At 37.6% G+C, this 20637-nt stretch overlaps 1 protein-coding gene across 8 annotated transcripts in view; it reads right to left on the bottom strand.

The window, feature by feature from the left end:
- Window positions 1-20637, bottom strand: part of LOC128702196 (diacylglycerol kinase eta) — a 277320-nt gene that overhangs the window by 24501 nt on the left and 232182 nt on the right. For 6 of the 8 annotated variants that reach the window (XM_053796310.2, XM_053796311.2, XM_053796312.2 and 3 more), the window contains 3 exons: window positions 14841-15065; window positions 4063-4174; window positions 609-777 (listed from right to left, as the gene is read on the bottom strand). In XM_053796310.2, coding sequence (XP_053652285.1) covers window positions 609-777; window positions 4063-4174; window positions 14841-15065 — 506 coding nt within the window. The remainder of the gene's footprint in view (window positions 1-608; window positions 778-4062; window positions 4175-14840; window positions 15066-20637) is intronic. The other 2 variants (XM_053796313.2, XM_053796314.2) reach the window with 1 other exon arrangement.

Here is a 20637-nt window from a genome sequence, read left to right as displayed (position 1 = left end):
CAGCACTGAAAATCGGGTTACAGTAAAGCTGTCATTTACATGTAAAAGGAAAGACCTGATCAACAATCTTAAGAAAAAGAAAATGGGTATGAGATTAATCAACATTATTTTACACTAATACAAAGAAAATCAAATCTCTTCAGAATACTTTTTTTAGTACATTCAGCAAGCTAATTACTACACTATGTCTGCAATTATTACAATAAAAACTAAGTGCTAAACCCATACTATGTCTCCAACTGCACAAATTCAATGAATATATAGGGAAGCATACAATTAGATACAATAAACAATTATAGAAAATTGACAAAAATAAAACCCAAAATGTGGATTGTAAATATGCAGTACAAATATTCATGCTAATGTGGCTCTCACTTTTAAAATGGCCAGAAATATACTGAAGCAGAATTAAGTCATATGGTTGATGGTTATAGTCTTAATCTATGAATTTTTTGTTTGCAACATTAAACCTAATTATTAATAATCTGATATGCAATGTTAGCCCATGAAATATAGAATTATTCAGTTACATACAACAGATTTTATACAATAAACTGTACAATATACCACATATACTATATATATTGTGTATATATATGTATACATACACAGAGCCATTCCTTTGAAGCCAGGACGCCATACCACATGAAGTTCTTGGTTCTTGATCGACATTTTTCAGGGTGTTCTTCTCTTTTATTGTGGAAATCTAATGTAATTTTTGCATCAATACCAATACCAAAGTAGTTATTCATTGTGCACCTTTCATCAAATCCATCTCTGAAAACGAATGTATATACAGTTTAACACATAAGTGACGAAAGCTGAATACTGATTTATCATAACTGACAGACTCACAATAATACAATTGTAAGAAAACCACAGAACAAGTCTTAAAATTCATAGGTCAGTGCGTTAGCCTCCTGGCCAGCTGGCCGAGTGGTTAACGCACTGGTCAGCTGGGGTTAAGTACAGTGGTGCCCCGCTTTTTGTAGTTCCCGGCAATCGTAAAATTCGCCAATCATAGGGGTATTTTCGTATAAACATGGACTCGCTTTTCATAGGTTGATTCGTGAGTCGTAGTTCGTCCGGGACGCGTACGCACGGCATGAGCCAGGGCGGCAGCCAGTCTGGCATTGTTTACCAGTGAGCGAAGGTCCCCTCACATGCTCCAGTGAAATCTTTCATAATATTCCATTTATTTTAGTGCTTGCAAGTACTAAATAAGCTACCATGGCTCCAAAGAAAGCTCCTAGTGCCAAGCCTGTGGTAAAGAAGGTGAGAAATACGATTGAATTTAAGAAAACCATCATTGAACAATATGAAAATGGTACAAGTGTGGCCGAACTGTCCAGGATGTATAAGAAACCCTACAAAACCTTATGTTCCATAGTGGCCAAGAAAATGAAATAAAGGATGCTGTTTTTGCAAAGGGAGTAACTATGCTGACAAAAATGAGATCACCAGTACTGGAAGAGGTTGAGAAGTTATTATTGGTGTGGATAAATGAGAAACAATTAGCAGGAGATACTCTAATGACTTCATTTATTTGTGAAAAGGCTAGGCAGTTGCATGAAGATTTGGTAAAGAAATTGCCTGCAAATAGTGGTGAAGTGAGCGAATTTAAGGCCAGCAAAGGCTGGTTTGAGAGATTTAAGAACTGTACTGGCATACACAGTGTGGTAAGGCACGGTGAGGCTACCAGTTCGAACCACAAGGCGGCTGAAAAATATGTGCATGAATTCCAAGAGTACATAGAGGCTGAAGGACTGAAACCTAAACAAGTGTTCAATTGTGACAAAACAGGCCTCTTTTGGAAGAAAATGCCAAAGAGGACCTTCATTACACAAGAGGAAAAGGCAATGCCAGGACACAAGCCTATGAAAGACAGGCTGACGCTAATGTTCTGTGCTAATGCTAGTGGGGATTTCAAAGTGAAGCCATTACTAGTGTACCATTCTGAAAATCCCAGTGTGTTCAGGAAAAATAATGTTATGAAGAGTAAATTGTGTGTGTTTTGGAAATCTAATAGTAAGGCATGGTCACGAGGGAAATTTTCGTCGAGTGGTTCAATGAAGTGTTTGGCCCTAGTGTGAAGGAGTATCTCCTGGAAAAGAAATTGGATCTCAAGTGCATGCTAGTAATGGACAATGCACCTGCTCATCCTCCAAACTTGGATGACCTAATTTTCGAAGAGTTTGAGTTCATCACAGTAAAGTTCTTGCCCCCGAATACCACTCCTCTCCTCCAACCCATGTACCAGCAGGTTATTGCAAACTTTAAAAAACTCTACACAAAAGCAATGTTTCACAGGTGCTTGACTGTGACCACAGACACTCACTTAACCCTAAGGGAATTTTGGAGAGAACACTTCAGCATCCTCCACTGCATAACCCTTATAGGTATGGCTTGGGAGGGAGTGACTACCAGGACTTTGAACTCTGCCTGGAGAAAATTGTGGCCAGATTGTGTCGACAAGAGAGATTTTGAAGGATTTGGGACTGACCCTAATGAGCCTATGTCTGTTGTAAAATCAATTGTGGCACTGGGGAGTTCCATGGGGCTGGATGTGAGTTTGGAGGATGTGGAAGAATTGGTGGAAGACCACAATGAAGAGCTCACCACTGAGGAGCTGCAAGAGCTTCAGCAGGAAGAGCAACACATCGCAGCTCAGAACCTTGCTGCAGAGGAGGAGGAAGAGAGATGGAAGAAGGTGCCTCCTTCAGAAATTAGAGAGATTTTTACTATGTGGGGTAAGATGGAAAGCTTTATGGAGAAACATCACCCTAACAAGGTTGTTGCAAGCCAGGTTGGCAACATGTACAGTGACAAAGTCTTGGGCCATTTTAGGGAAGTGTTAAAGAGACGTCAGAAACAGAGCTCTCTCCACAGTTATTTTGTGAGACAGGACTCCAGTGACTCTCAAGGTGGTCCTAGTGGCATTAAGAAACAGAGAAGAGAAGCAACCCCAGAAAAGCAAATGGTACCTGAGGTGTTGATGGAAGAGGATTCCCCTTCCAAACTATAAACAATCCACTCTCTCTCCTCCTCCAGTCTTCCATACACTAAGAAGAATCTCCAATAAAGGTAAGTGTTATGCTGTTAATATTTCATTCATCATTTCCCATTGTATTGTTTATGTACTACATGTATATTTCATGTTAAATTTTTTTTTGTTTTAATACTTCTATGTGTCAGGAACGGATTAATTGTATTTACATTATTTCTTATGGGGAAAATTGATTCGTAAATCGTAAATTAGGTTTATAGTAACGGCTCCAGGAACGGATTAATTACGAACAACGAGGGACCACTGTACTGTTGGGCTCCAATTTTCTTTACTTCACTAAAATAGAAAATTCAAAACACAGAAATTAGCCCTTAATTTCTCTATTTGGATAAATTCAAAATCTTGATTAAAACCAAAATTAAACATTAAAAGAACTTTTTTTTTGTATTATTCACCATTTTGCACAATATTATACCATAAAAATAGTTCCAAGGAAAAGGAGAAGAGCTATCTTTAATATTATGCAGAAATTTCAGATAGGCATTATGTACAGAGTGGGTCAGTTGTATCATAAATGAATCACTTAACAGATATATCCTGTTGTGTAATATAATTACAGTGGACCCCCGGTTAACGAACTTTTTTCATTCCAGTAGTATGTTCAGGTGCCAGTACTGACCGAATTTTTTCCCATAAGGAATATTGTGAAGTAGATTAGTCCATTTCAGACCCCCAAACATACACGTACAAACGCACTTACATAAATACACTTACATAATTGGTCGCATTTGGAGGTGATCGTTAAGCGGGGGTCCACTGTATTACCTATATACTCAAACACCATTATTCCAAACGTGACTGATAAACAAATGAATGAAAATTAAGATCTGAATATAAAGGTATTGAATGCATTTATATACTTTAAGTGTTATTTTATAATTTTAATCTAGGTGAAAGTTTTTTTTTTTTTGGGTCACCCTGTCTTGGTGGGAGATAGCCAGTGTATTAAAAAAATTATAATGTTAATATATCCAGGAGAGAGGTGAATGACGTACAGCGAGGAGTCGTCAAGATCCATGAGAGGTGAGGCAGCAGCGCAGAGAGCATCAGCGTTAGCTAGGAGAACCTTGCTGATGAGACCACCACAACTCCCACCGGCTGCTATATCTGTAATGTTGACAAGTTATCATGTCTTACACTGTCAGTCTCAGTTGGCAAGAAAATTTTAGTTTATAAAAACATCAAACAGAGTAGAGCAAAACTTGTACTATCTAGTGTTCCAGTATGGTAACCAACAACCTGAATTATCCAATACATTTCATGGCTGATATTATTATAATAATCAAGGAAAGCATGGCAAGAAGAGCTAACATCATAGAGAAAGATGAAATATTTAGAGTGAGCAGGGATGCTGAAGAAGAAAGTTAGATGCTCCACTTGTTACTTCAGGAAGACTTGTTAATTCTTAAGACACCCAGTAATTTTAAAAAAACTAATGGCATGGCTCAAGCACATTTAATTGCTTCACTTATGTGATAGCTGGATTAGCATATAGTTAAGAAAAATGTTTCCGATGTGCCTTCTAAAGTTTTAACACTTGGAATCAAGTTAGTGTCAGCGCAGTACACAAACATCAATTGCAGTTAAACAGCTATACAGAAAATCTCTCTCTAAACTAGAACTGTCAGAGGAAGGTAGAGAGAGTATGTCAGTGTACTTTAATACAGCCTCTAATAATACCAATTTGCTTCGAGAGCAGACAAGAGCAATTGATAAACCTAATGAAATAAGAGGGGATTTGGAAAGTTGGAAAGTTTTGATACATTTCATGGAGTCCAGAAAATAATATTCCACTTACCAGGTTATTAGTCAATACTGTATCATGTAGAGGAGACAGTTTTGTCTATGGTTTGTAAAAATAAAAAAAAGTTTACAGTAGTGAAATACCAAGTCATCCATGTTCAGCAGGATCTCAATCCTAGCATCACTGGATAATACAAGTTATGCTAAACAGTGATTTTTAATGCTTAAGATTTTAAATCAACCACTCATGTTAATAAAAACATACATTTGTGAATATCCTTAAATTAAATGTAATACAGTATTGTACTACTTAACATGAATATCAATCACATGTCTATTTTTTTTTATTAACACATCAGCTGCTTCCCACCAAGGCAGGGTGACCTGAAAAAGAGGAAACACTTTCATCATCATTTACCCCATCACTTGTCTTGCTAGAGGTTCACCTACACTACAGTTCAAAAACTGCAACATATCTCAGATATCCATTACACTGAAAATACACAAAATATTTAGTCATACTGCAGCATGTACACCCAACTGTTATTCTCCTCTGTACAAACATGTATCATGCTGAAATAAACTTCTTATTCTTATATAAGCATTTAAAGTACAATTGCAATTGTACAAAATAATAATCATAGTCTTAATTAGTTTACTTTGCAATGACAGTAAATAATTGCTTTAGATAAAAAAAGATTTTTTTTTAACAAATGTCACAAAGTAATGTATGTGATGTGTGTGCATATTTGTGTTACTGCCTATTTATAATTACTAATTTGAGTTTGTGGGAGAAGTGGGGTGAGCTCTAGCTCTTGGTTGTGCCTCGTAACTTTCGACTTGCTAACATTATTAGCTGAGATATATCTATTCTCAACCCATCAGGAGTAGACTTTCTCTTTCAACTCCGCTCATTCTACTTCTTTATCGCTCATTCTACTTCTTTATCACTCATCTTCTTCTTTACCACTCTCTACATCATCATCTTTACCACTGTCATCTTCATTACCATTCTCTATGTCATCATCTTTATCACTTTCTATGTCATCTTCATTACCACTGTCAATGCCATCTTCTACTCTTTCCTGCTGTTATTAGGAACCTTTCCTAACCTCTGATAATTATAAATGTGGTTATACATCCTCTTCCAGCTGTCAGCCCATGATGGTATGTAAAAAATTTACAAGGTAAATTCAGAATTTTATATTCTATACAGTCTTTCTTCAGAAGTCATGTCTTGTAAGTCTAGCAGCCATTTTTGCAGCTCTTTTTGAAACTACAAAACAGTACTTATATTTTGTCCACATGTTTGTATTCTATGTGTTGGAAGAATTTGTGCTGTGAAACTTTTATCATAATTTCCCATTCATATATGTAAAATATCCCTACTCCCTCCTTCAGAGTGCAGGAACTGTACTTCCTGGAGGTGAGAACATTGCTTCCACTCTGAAGGAGGTACTGGTAGGCTCACCAGGACAGGTCCTAGCCCAGGTCTTCTTCACGTGGTGACCCGGCAGTGGCTCTCCATAGGAGTGTCATGATGTTTTTATCAAGGCAGCTGGTGGCAGGCGATTCTGCAGTTTGGAGGGGCATCTGAACTGTAGTATTGGCATGCCTCTGGCAGGACAGTGATGGAGTGAGTGATGATGAAAGTGTTTCTTCTTTTATGGGTCACCCTACCTCAATGGGAGACAGGAAGTGTTAAAAAAATCTTAAACTTGGCTCGAACTGCACAGGAATTTCTCATCATTTCACTTATGCAATCTTCCAGTGACAATCTTTAGTTAATAACACCAAGATCCATATTTTTATATGATACAATACCATTAATATTTAATCTCACAATCTGAAGTTTGCGGGTGGCCTGCTTTTACTTTCTACATTTTTTATGGCATCAATTATCCACATTAAACACCAGCATCCATAGATCACTCCACATGCTCAATCTATCCAGAGTTTCCTGCAGGAAGAGACAGTCATATATGCTACTTATCTTGCATAAGACAGATGCATCATCAGCAAAAATTTTCATAGTTTTATATTCCTTCTGGTAAACTGTGTATGTATATACAGTACTGTACATATATACAGAATGTGTACATATACATTCTTTGTAGCACGAATTAAAATGTTTAATGTAAATAAAATATGCAAATATATATAGTATAATCTATTATAAAAGCAGCTGGGACTGATACAGAGATAAAAGAAAAATAGTAACACTGTGATAATAAATGTTCAACAGTCCTTGTCAATTGCTATAGATTATTCAATTACCAAAGGCCAACTATTGCACTGTAAAAGATAAAGAACATTAGAAAAGTGTTAGTTACTGTTAGGCATTAAGTTTTCATACCATGCATTCTAACACCCTGTTACATAAGTTGTCATTAATATGTGATTCAATAGTCATAGAACCTGGATTATAGCATTATCAATCCCTGTGAACCTTTAACATATATTAAGAACACCTACAGTATTTTTTTATAGCCTTCAGGTTACCAATTCAACTGTAATTGTATGAGTTCAGATATATTGCACAATGTTTGTACATACATAAATACAGTGGACCCCCGCATAACGATGGCATCGCATAGCGATTTTTCCGCATAACGATTACTTTTATCGCAAAATTTTTGCCCCGCATACCGATTAAAAACCCGCATACCGATTTTCGTCCGAGACGCGTCCAATGTGCCCTCACATGTGTCGGCCGTCCCATTGTTTACCAGCCAGCCTCCGCGGTAACATCCAAGCATACACTCGGAATATTTCGTATTATTACAGTGTTTTCGGTGGTGTTTCTGGAAAATAAGTGACCATGGGCCCCAAGAAAGCTTCTAGTGCCAACCCTGTGGTAAAAAGGGTGAGAATTAGTATGGAAATTAAGAAAGATTTTGAAGGGTTTGGGGCTAACCCTGAGAAGCCTATGCCAGTTGTGGAATCCATTGTGCCTACTTCAAAGATTAAGGAAATGTGTGCAGAGTGGTTTGAACTGCAAACCTTTATAGATGAAAATCACCCTGACACAGCTGTTGCAAGCCGTGCTTGTGACTATTTCAATGACAATGTTATGGCCCATTTTAGGAAAGTCTTGAAGAAACGGGAGGTACAGAGCTCTATGGACAGATTTGTTGTGCGACAGAGGTCCAGTGACTCTGAAGCTGGTCCTAGTGGCATTAAAAGAAGAAGGGAAGTAACCCCAGAAAAGGACTTGCTACCTCAAGTCCTAATGGAAGGGGATTCCCCTTCTAAACAGTAAGAAGATAATGCTCTCCCCTCCTCCCATCCCATCAATCATCACCAGATCTTCAATAAAAGTAAGTGTCATGTAATTGTGCATGCCTTTTTCAGTTTGTGTGTATTAAAATTAACATTTCATGTGGTAAAAAAAATTTTTTTTCATACTTTTGGGCGTCTTGCACGGATTAATTTTATTTCCATTATTTCTTATGGGGAAAATTAATTCGCATAACGATTATTTCGCATAACGATGAGCCCTCTTGCACGGATTAAAATCGTTAACCGGGGGTCCACTGTAATTTGTTTAAGAATCTCACAGCACTTCACGAGTTTAAAAATGGTGTCTTCTCCAACAAATTTATTAAAAAACAAAATAAAAAAAATAGTACAGGTGCTCCTCAACTTACAAAGGGGCTACGTTCCGACAAACCCATCATAAGCTGAAAATTTTTTAAGTCGCATAAGAATATATTCTAAATAAGTAAATAAATAACTACTGTCACTGAATAAATATATGAACAAAATACTGTTTACCTGGAGTTTACCTGGAGAGAGTTTCGGGGGTCAATGCCCCCGTGGCCCGGTCTGTGACCAGGCCTCCTCTGTAACTAAATACCAATATTGAAAAGTAAATACATAAATGCAAAGCTGACCATGAACTTTGTTTTAAATTCTATCGAAAACCCACCAACCAAAATGAACTTCTCCACTTCTACTCTCACCATGACACCAAAACTAAACGTGGTGTAATTATAGGCTTCTTCCTCAGAATCTGCAGCAATGAATTTCTTGAACAAGAATGCACTATAATTGAACAAGTATTTTCTAAACTCCACTATCCTCGTCACTTCATCAGAGACTGCAGACGACGAGCATGAAACATCTTCAACACACCCAGAGAAGACACTGCCGAGAAGAGATACATAGTCCTCCCCACCAACTCCATTGCCAAACACGTTTCCAACATCTTTTCCAATACCTCATTCCAAGTATCTACCTCCACAACCACGACCATCAAGGACATTACCAGTAATAGACAGGACAAGCTTCCATCCTCTGCAGGGGTATATATAATCCCTTGTAATGACTACAGCAAATTATACGTGGGCGAAACATCAAGGGACCTCCAAACACGTATTTCAGAACACCAGTACGCAAGCAGGTCTGACGATACAAGGAATGCCTTTGTACAACACCATAATTCACACAACCACTTAATAAACTACAGAAACTCAAGACTTATCACCACAGAAGACAACACTCAATACCGAAGAATCCTGGAATCATCGCTTATCTCTATATCTGACAACTTCAACCAGAATAATGGCTTCTATAACATAGCTGAACCACTTGCCAAGAAACTTCTTCATCGCTATCCTACATAAGAGCAAAGGAATGGAAGAACACTGCAGAAGGTCTGCTCACAAACTTATCCAATCTCCCTTCCAAGCTACCCAAGATTTCAAACTCTGTAACCCCACTCGGTACATCATCAGATGCAGCATTCTCCACCTGACCTCAACATTCTGAACCTGACTATAAATACTCGCATACCTTCCACCCCAGGTAGATCTGTTTGTGACTTGAAAAAGCCCACTGTGTGGGCGAAACGTTGTCAATAAAGGATCACATAATACTGCATATGTATTTATATTTCCATTATCAGCATCATGGGGAAGTGGTAAGCCTTCAGGAGTCATAACAGGTAATAAAGTATGATAAGAGGAAGGCTCCAATTCCTTGGATTATGAGTCCTTCACCAGCATCACAGTAATCCCCCTAAAGGGAAAGAAGTCTATATGAGGTACATAGAGTAGCTGCCTGAACATCTAATATTAGTCTGGAAATAAATTTGATGTACAGTTGGGTTCAGGAAAATTTGCAATCATGACCTGAGTTTTGAAACTAATAAATTTTAATGATGCTTTTAAATAATTAATTTTATTATTTATTTTTTTAAACTTAATGTTATCAAATGAGGAAGACAATTTTAACCACATTTATTAAAATCTTTATAAAGTTACTAAAGCTGTTATAACTTTCAATGAATACCATCTATACTAAAATACTTATAACTAAATAATTTAAACGTACACAACAAAGAAAGATTTTAAAATGTACAAGTTTGACTGTACATCCAGCATACTGCATCACTGGGATAAGCAGAAGACTTAATAAATATCCAACATGACTATCTACCTTGTTGAAACGAATAGTATATACATATGTACACGTATAAGATTTTTTTTTTTTTTCAACAAACCGGCCATATCCCACCAAGGCAGGGTGGCCCTAAAAGAAAAACGAAAGTTTCTCTTTTTAAATTTAGTAATTTATACGGGAGAAAGGGTTACTAGCCCCTTGCTTCCAGCATTTTAGTCGCCTCTTACAACACGCATGGCTTACGGAGGAAGAATTCTGTTCCACTTCCCCATGGAGATAAGAGGAAATAAACAAGAACAAGAACTAGAAAGAAAATAGAAGAAACCCAGAGGGGTGTGTATATATATATGCTTGTACATGTATGTGTAGTGTGACCTAAGTTTAAGTACAAGTAGCAAGACGTACCTGAAATCTTGCATGTTTATGAGACAGAAAAAAGGACACTAGCAATCCTACCATCGTGTAAAACAATTACAGGCTTTCGTTTTACACTCACTTGGCAGGACGGTAGTACCTCCCTGGGCGGTTGCTGTCTACCAACCTACTACCTAGAACGTATAAGAATATTAAATATAATTAAATCACAAGAGTTAATGCAGTAGACTCCCAGATAAGATGGTAATTATGTTCTTAGCCAAAGTGTGCTTTGTGGGAATTCCATATTACATGAAGTGAAGAACTTATGGGAAAAATAGGATTACATCCTTGGAACCTTCCAAAAACTATTTCGAATTATGTACTTAAATTTTTTGTTCTTACCTTAAATTCTAGTTTGATGTACTTGTAGGCCTTGACATGAACAGAAAGGGTTGATGTGGCCTTACTTGGCTGATATGGATGCCTATAGTTGGGCTGAAATGGATGACTGGAACTGAGGTGGATAGCTGCAGTTATAACAATGTAGAGTTGTCAGTAGATGATGCTTGTACTTAAGTTCTAAGACATTCTGCCATGTATGCATGCCCTGTTTTACCCAGCAGTTCTTTGTAAAGCTGACAAGGCATAACTGCCTGCTGTAGAGCACACTTTGCAGCAATGCATCTAGATGTATCATGGTCCTTTTCAGTGCAAAAGTCTGCAGCTTTACCAACAGCATGTAGCATCATATATATAGTGTATATGCAGCTCACTGCATATGCTGAAATTGCTAAACTATCCAGAAGTAAACAAAAACACTTTTGCTGGCTTTCCTTCCTGTTACACACTATTTAACAGTAAGACTGGAATTTCTCCTTTACTATAAGGTCAGTAAGTGGGGTACACTTCCTTAGTTTTCTCCTCAACCCACACATTTAGCTCAAATGACCTCTCTTCCATTCTTTTCAGCATGTCAAAATCAGGGTTATTCATGGCACAAGTTCATATCATGGCCTCATTCATTCTAGCTGTACAAATTACTGGGTATTGCTTTGTTTACATCAAAGACACAGGCCATCTCCATCTCATGAGACTTAGTTTTCAGCTTTTCTTGAAAAATGCTCATATTGTCACGCTTGTTCTATTTCTTCTCACCTTCAGTATCACTAATATTCCTCTTGAGGGCCACAGTTAATATCCAGGAGTGACATGTGGCAGGGTAATAAAAGTATTCAAATTTGCTTTAATTGTATATGATTGAGTAAGGTATGGTGTTCTGTGGCTTGGTTGGTTGCACACTCAGCTCATACACCGAGTGTCTGGGATTCGATCCCTGGTACAGGTAGATATGTTCAGGATGTTTCCTTGCACCTGCTGCCTTCACCTAGCAGTAAGTAATTGGGTGTTAGCCAACTGGTATTGACTGCATCCTGGGAGGGAGGGGGAAGTGGTAGTATACCTTAACCCTTTGACTGTTTTGGTTGTATATATACGTCTTACGAGCCAGTGTTTCAGACGTATATATACTCAATAATTCTAGCGGCTTCAAATCAAGCGGAAGAAAGCTGGTAGGCCCACACGTGAGAGAATGGGTCTGTGTGGTCAGTGTGCACCACATAAAAAAAAATCCTGCAGCACACAGTGCGTAATGAGAAAAAAAAAACTGATCGTTTTTTTGGATTAAAACGCCGACTTTGAGGTGTATTTTCGTACAGTATTTATTGATGTATTTGCGTTTTCATGGTCTTAGGTGATAAAATGGAAAACGTATTACAGAAATAGAGATGATTTTCATTACTTTGACGATGAAAACGACTTTGAAACAAGTAAACAAATCACACCACACGTCCAATACACGTCAACTGGGGAGTCTAATATTCTTTCACTAGTGCACTGATATTATTTATATCATTTTTACAATAATGCAGTAGTCTGCATAACAGTAAATTTTGTATTTTTTTGTATGAATAAAAAATCAAAATAGAAAGCAATAATAATATAAGAGGGGCCTAGAGATGTGACTAATGAACAGAGGATATGTTATTTTAGTGCCAAGAATGTCTACCTTGTTTATTCTGGACCCTATTTTGAAATTGGCATCTTTTTTAGTTTGTGTGAAATTGGCCAAATTGCCAATTTCTGACCACAATATTGGGTAGTCCAAATTGGTAAATAGGCAGTTTCTTGTACTCAGCTGATAGATAAAATGGAGTTCTAAAGAAATAGCTATGAGTTTGGTCAACTGGAAAAACAGAATTGGCTGAAAATAGGGCTCAAAGTCGGCGAAATCGCCGATACGTATATGTCGCTGAGACCGCTAACTTTGCGGGAGCGTAATTCCATGAGTTTTCGACAAAATTTCGAACTTTTGGTGTCATTACCATCGGGAAAAGATTCTCTATAATTTCATAAGAAAAAATAATTTTTTTTTTTTTCAAAAATTTAGCGACATAGAATGACAGTTTCAGAAAGGGGCCTGAAACAGTCAAAGGGTTAAATAGGGCTGGGCTTTGGAATGAGCTGAGGTAAATTAACAGTTATTAGCCTGCAAGGGAAGTTGTTTACACAGTAGCAGCACTAAGCCTGCCCCCCAAAAAAACAAATGGGATCACTTGTAGTCCAACTGAGGTGCAGAGAGAAGGGGAAAAACTGTTCTATGGAGTGTTGTAGAGAAAACTGGCATGTTATGTGGATACAGGCTTATTTTTCCAAATTTATGATATGCTACAGCATACAATACTTTTTTTTCCCTGTGCAACATGATAATAGAAAACCAAAATTTATTTGTGTTATATTGATGACATGTAATATAAATGTGTTGCATGAGAATCAACTGTACATTAAATTTAACATTAGATTCCTCTAACAATATTTTATACAAAAACCAAAGAACAACATATATTAACAGTAAATTAGAATACTATACATTAAGATAATTTTGTTTAGCAGAACACTGTAATAATTCTTTCATGTTCATAGATTAATTACAAGAAGCTATAATTTAATTAATAAATTCACTTCATCATTCATTAATTTTTGATAAACTCACTCAAATTCATTAATTTTTGATAAACTCACTCAAATTCATTAATTTTTGATAAACTCACTCAAATTCATTAATTTTACCTACTGTACTCCTTACATTCTGGTACTGTATTATCATTCCAATTCATCACTCCAGTTATACTTCATTTCAATTTCAGCACTCTAGCTTTCCTTCATTATCCCAGTCATAATACAGTATACATCTTTGTATTCTATCTATGCTAGCAAAGCCAAACTGTATCTACTCAAAGCACTTCTACATAGATCCTCAAACAAGCTAGCAATATACTACTGAAATTCAAATGGTATACTTGCAATAGGTATTGGCTCCTTGTGTACTGTGTACTGCTATACTCGTGGGTGTTGACATTTTGTGTGGCAAGAGTATATTAATTTGTATCGTATATAAAATACATCTGACTACATAATAATAGCAGTATATTACAGCATGTTTACATAATACTGTACCTGTAAATACAGTGCATACAAGAAAATGGTACACTTCTCTATTTATGAAGTCCAACTAGGTTAAGCTTAATGAGTTTTTATACATCGTGTGTTTAGTACCCTCTTGCATAAAAAAAAATTAAGCAAAATTAAAACAAAAGTTATTTTAGTAAAAAATAAAACTAAAATATATGCACTTATGGCTAACAGTACATTATCTGCATAAATTATAAATGTAAAACAGTGTTTGGTGGGGAACATTGTTAAAAATCTAATGGGATATCAACAACAAATATAATATACCACACCTCAGTACTTCCTCATCATAATGTACTAACATTCCAATCTAAGCTAACCAACTCAATAAAATAATAGAAAATATCTATGCATACTTTTCATTACCTTGTTACATAAAAAAAAAGAAGCTAAAATCCAGGTTCCAGTTAAAAATGTGTCAGCAAATAAAGATATATTAGTGTAAGTATGTCTACTCAGACACTTTATTGTGAATTATACTTAGTGTTACATGTGGATGTGTATATTTTACAGCCAACATCCTTTGGGTCTGGTGGAAACAAACCAAGTTAGGAACTTTAGTGCTACTGCTCAAAGTCTGCTCCTGAGAGTTTGCAAATTGAGAGAATAAAAATAAACTACAGTATGATTTATATGTGAAGTGATGCTCCTAATGCAGCACTGACTGAGCCAACTGCCCACTTGGGACATCAGACTATGTGCAACACTAAAGTGGCCTTTTAATTCACTGTCAACATACTTGGCCACATAGGTAGTGAGACAAGCGGGTTGATGATAGGGAGGTGTTTGCGAGATGATCGAGCAGCTGCAGAACCCCTAGCTAACCCTCGGCTGGCTGAGCCCCGTCCTCCACGCTCAGGACTTCTACTCTTGTCCCGTCCAGAGGTGGAGGAAGCCACGCGTAAAGTGGTAATGTGGCCAGCTTGACTTTTTAGGGTAGAGCCTGAAGAGATGCGCCGCGATGCTGATGAAAGACGAGGGACTATAAGGCGGACAATGAGATGGGGTGAAACTAGCATAATGGGGATGAGGAAACTTCAGGATGAAAATGGTGGAATGAAGGACTGGTGAGGGGTAAATATAACATGCCCAAGATGAACTTGTAATATCTGATTTTATTCATGTTGACTAATTAGGGGACTTCTAATTTACTGTACTAGATAAATTTATAATGAATGAGAAATATGTAAGTATTTGGATTTAGAGTACATAAGGTGTTTATATATTTAAGAATTTTTTGGCTAACTTAAACAGGAAACATTCAAGACTGAATAGGAGAAAAAATGCCTATAATTTTTATTCTGGCAAAATTAACACTTAAGCATTTTTTTAGATGGAGATGGGAAATAACACTGAAGTTTTCATTTTATGAATTTAGTGACTAATTGTGAGGTAAATGGTAATAAGGTATAACTGCAGAGCCCTGGTAGCTAAACTAGTCATTTAGTGGCCTGAGACATCTTTACTGAGAGGGTAATATCAAGGTTATAATTTAGATTAAATTAGTTTCTACAGCACCCAATTTGTCCTCACATTTAAACTGAATATTTCAAACTTTTTCACCTCTCTCCACTTGTAACAAAACCTATGCATGTGTCGACTTATAAAAATACCTCAGTCTGGACCTCACATTACGAGTGAGCAATTCTGCATTAACCAGGAGTCTTGTTATAAAACAGAAGAAACAACACCATCTTCAGAGCAAATACAAAACAATCAGCAGAACATTATGAATGTTTAACTTGGTGACCAAAGAAGATTAATATATTATTAACCAGAAAGACAATCTAGGATAGTGAGATATGAGGTAATGACACGAACCTGTGATGCTAACCAAAAATCACTGACTGCAAAAATTAATGTTTTGTTTTTAACAAACTAGCTGTCTCCTATCGAGGCAGGGTGACTTGAAAAAGAGACACTTTCACCATCATTCACTCCATCACTGTCTTGCCAGAGGTGTGCACACACTACAGTCCAGATGCCTCTCCAAACTACAAATAGCCCCACCCCTCCTTCAGAGCACAAGCACTGTACTTCCCACCTCCAGGACTTAAAGTCCAGCTAACCAGTTTCACTGAATCCCTTCACAGAATGTTACTTTCCTCACACTCCAACAGCTTATCAAGTCCCAAAAATTATTTGCCCTTCACTCACTCCTATTCAATATGCTCACACATGCCTGCTAAATGTCCAAGCCACTTGCACACAAAAACTTCTTTTACCCCCTCCCTCCATCCTTTCCTAGGATGACCCCTACTCCACCTTCCCTCCACTACAGATTTATGCACCCTCCAAGTATCCTAAATGTCCCAAACCACCTCAACAAATCCTCCCAATCCTTCAGGATAATATATATTTAGTAACCATGCACCTCCTCCTAATCTCCAAGCTAAGAATTCTCTGCATAATATTCACACCACACATTGAACTCAGACATGACACCTCCACTACCTCCAGCCTCCTCCTTGCTGTAGCGTTAAAAACACATGCTTCACAACCATGTAAGAACAAAGGTACCACTATCGCACGTTCTCCTTTTTGCTTCCATTCATAACGTTTTTTGTCTTCACAGATGCCTCAGTGCACCACTCACCTTTTCCCCTTATTAATTCTATGGTTCACCTTGTCTTTCACAGACTCGTCCACCGACAAGTCCACCCCCACAAATCTGAAGACATTCACTTCCTCCATACTCCTTCCTTCCAATCTGATATATAATCTTTCATTACCCAACTTGTTTATTACCCTCATTACCTTGCTCTTTCATTGGTTCACTTTTAATTTCCTTCTTTTATATACCCTCCCAAATACATCCACTAACCCATGCAACTTTTCAGAAGGTCACAAAAACACAGTATCATCAGCAAAAACCAATTGTGACAACTCTCAGCAAAAAGCAACTGTGTCAACTCTCATTTTGTATCAGATTCTGCATATCTGAATCCAACACCTCTCCCCAACACCCTAGCATTCACTTCTTTTACAACCCCACCTATAAATATGTTAAACAACCATGGTGACATCACACATCCCTGTTTATTGCCATCTCCCTCTCTCTTACATAACCTAGCCTAAGCCTCACTATCCTCATAAAAATTTTTAACAGCATACAATAACCTACAACCTATTCCATACACTTGTAATATCTGCCACTTTACTCCCCTATCATACACCTTCTCTAAATCCATGAATGCAATGAAAACCACCTTACCTTTATCTAGATATAAGTAAATAAATAAATGGGAAGTACAATGCCTGCACTTTAAAGGAAGGGTTTGGGATATTGGCAGTTTACAGGGACATCTAAGCTGTCATATCTGAGCACCTCTGCAAAGACAGTAATTATGTATTTTTTTTTTCAACAAGTTGGCTGTCTCCCACTGAGGCAGGGTGACCCAAAAAGAAAGAAAATCCCCAAAAAGAAAATACTTTCAACATCATTCAACACTTTCACCCCACTCACACATAATCACTGTTTTTGCAGAGGTGCCCAGAATACAACAGTTTACTATAAAAAATACACAATATATCCCTCCAAACTGCCAATATCCCAAACCCCTCCTTTAGAGTGCAGGTATTGTACTTCCCATTTCCAGGACTCAAGTCTGGTTATATAAAATAACCGGTTTCCCTGAATCCCTTCACTAAATATTATCCTGCTCACACTCCAACAGCTCGTCAGGTCCCAAATACCATTTGTCTCCATTCACTCCTATCTAACACGCTTACGCACACTTGCTGGAAGTCCAAACCCCTCGCCCACAACACCTCCTTTACCCCCTCCCTCCAACCTTTTCGAGGACGACCCCTACCCCGCCTCCCTTCCCCTACAGATTTATACGCTCTCCATGTCATTCTACTTTGATCCATTCTCTCTAAATGACCAAACCACCTCAACAAATGCTCTTCAGCCCTCTGACTAATACTTTTATTAACTCCACATCATCTCCTAATTTCCACACTCCGAATTTTCTGCATAATATTTACACCACACATTGCCCTTAGGCAGCACATTTCCACTACCTCCAACCACCTCCTCGCTGCTGCATTCACAACCCAAGCTTCACACCCATATAAGAGTGTTGGTACTACTATACTTTCATACATTCCCTTCTTTGCCTCCATAGATAACATTTTTGCCTCCACATATACCTCAATGCACCACTCACCTTTTTTCCTTCATCAATTCTATGATTAACCTCATCCTTCATAAATTCATCCACTGACACATCAACTCCCAAATATCTGAAAACATTCACTTCTTCCATACTCCTCCTCCCCAATTCGATATCCAATTTTTCTTTATCTAAATCATTTGATACTCTCATCACCTTACTCTTTTCTATGTTCACTTTCAACTTTCTACCTTTACACACACTCCCAAATTCATCCACTAACCTTTGCAATTTTTCTTTAGAATCTCCCATAAGCACAGTATCATCAGCAAAAAGTAACAGTGTTAATTCCTATTTTGAATTTGATTCCCCATAATTTAATCCCACCCCTCTCCCGAACACCCTAGCATTTACTTCTTTTACAACCCCATCTATAAATATATTAAACAACCATGGTGACATTACACATCCCTGTCTAAGACCTACTTTTACCGGGAAGTAGTCTCCCTCTCTTCTACACACCCTAACCTGAGCCTCACTATCCTCATAAAAACTCTTTACAGCATTTAGTAACTAACCACCTATTCCATACACTTGCAACATCTGCCACATTGCTCTCCTATCCACTCTATCATATGCCTTTTCTAAGTGCATAAATGCATTAAAAACTTCCCTACTTTTATCTAAATACTGCTCACATATATGCTTCAATGTAAACACTTGATCTACACATCCCCTACCCACTCTGAAACCTCCTTGCTCATCTGCAATTCTACGTTCTGTCTTACCTCTAATTCTTTCAATAACAACCCTACCGTACACTTTTCCTGGTATACTCAGTAAACTTATTCATCTATAATTTTTACAATCTCTTTTGTCCCCTTTCCCTTTATATAAAGGGACTATACACACTCTCTGCCAATCCCTAGGTACCTTCCCCTCTTTCATACATTTATTAAACAAAAATACCAACCACTCCAACACTATGTCCCCCCTGCTTTTAGCATTTCTGTCATGATCCCGTCAGTTCCAGCTGCTTTACCCCCTTTCACTCTACGTAATGCCTCACGCACCTTCCCCACACACACATCCTGCTCTTCTTCACTCCTAAAAGATGGTACACCTCCCTGGCCAGTGCATGAAATTACCACCTTCCTTTCTTCGTCGATATTTAGAAGTTCCTCAAAATATTCTCACCATCTACCCAAAACCTCCATCTCCCCATCTACTAACTCCCCTACTCTGTTTTTAACTGACAAATCCATTTGTTCCCTAGGCTTTCTTAACTTGTTTAACTCACTTCAAAATTTTTTCTTATTTTCATTAAAATTTCTTGACAGTACCTCTCCCACTCTATCATCCGCTCTCCTTTTGCACTCTCTCACCACTCTCTTCACCTTTCTTTTACTCTCCATATACTCTACTCTTCTTATAACACTTCTGTTTTGTAAATACCTCTCATAAGCTACCTTTTTCTCTTTTATCACACCCTTTACTTCATCATTCCACCAATCACTCCTCTTTCCTCCTGCATCCACCCTCCTATTACCACAAACTTCTGCCCCACATTCTAATACTGCATTTTTAAAACCATTCCAACCCTCTTCAACCCCCCCACTACTCATACCTGCACTAGCCCACCTTTCTGCCAATAGTTGCTTATATTTCACCCAAACTTCCTCCTCCCTTAGTTTATACACTTTCACCTCCCTCTTACTTGTTGTTGCCATTTTCCTCTTATCCCATCTCCCTCTTACTCTAACTGTAGCTACAACTAGATAATGATCCAATATATCAGTTACCCCTCTATAAACGTGTACATCCTGGAGCCTACCCATCAACCTTTTATCCACCAATACATAATCTAACAAACTACTTTCATTACGTGCTACATCACATCGATGGGAGACGGCCAACTTGTTGAAAAAAAAAAAAATGTATTACTTATTACCAAACCTCTTTCTACACATAGCTCAATTAAAGGCTCCCCATTTTCATTTACCCCTGGCACCCCAAATTTACCTACTACTCTCTCCACAACATTTTTACCCACTTTAGCATTAAAATCCCCAACCACAAGTACTCTCACACTTGGTTCAAAACTCCCCACGCATGAAAGTGTTGAAGAATGATGATGAAAGATTTTTCTTTCTTTTTGGGTTTTTCTTCCTCTTTGGGTCACCCTGCCTCGGTGGAAAATGGCCAATGTGTTAAAAAATTATCCAACATGATAACATAAATAATAATGGCCAGATTCTATTAGCTTATATGAAAGCAAGAAATTCTTACTGAAATTATATGTTCCTTTTGCAGTTCCTGACTGATCTTAGATGATTCAAATATATCTCAAGAAGAAGTACAAGATACCATGACAAACACTAGAAAATTATAAGCATTCATTATCTGTGGTAATTAAAG

Source organism: Cherax quadricarinatus, chromosome 83 (genome assembly GCF_038502225.1).
Source record: "Cherax quadricarinatus isolate ZL_2023a chromosome 83, ASM3850222v1, whole genome shotgun sequence".
NCBI classification, from domain to species: domain Eukaryota; kingdom Metazoa; phylum Arthropoda; class Malacostraca; order Decapoda; family Parastacidae; genus Cherax; species Cherax quadricarinatus.
Note: the sequence above shows the minus strand (reverse complement) of the source record. Positions and strands in the feature narration are given on the sequence as shown.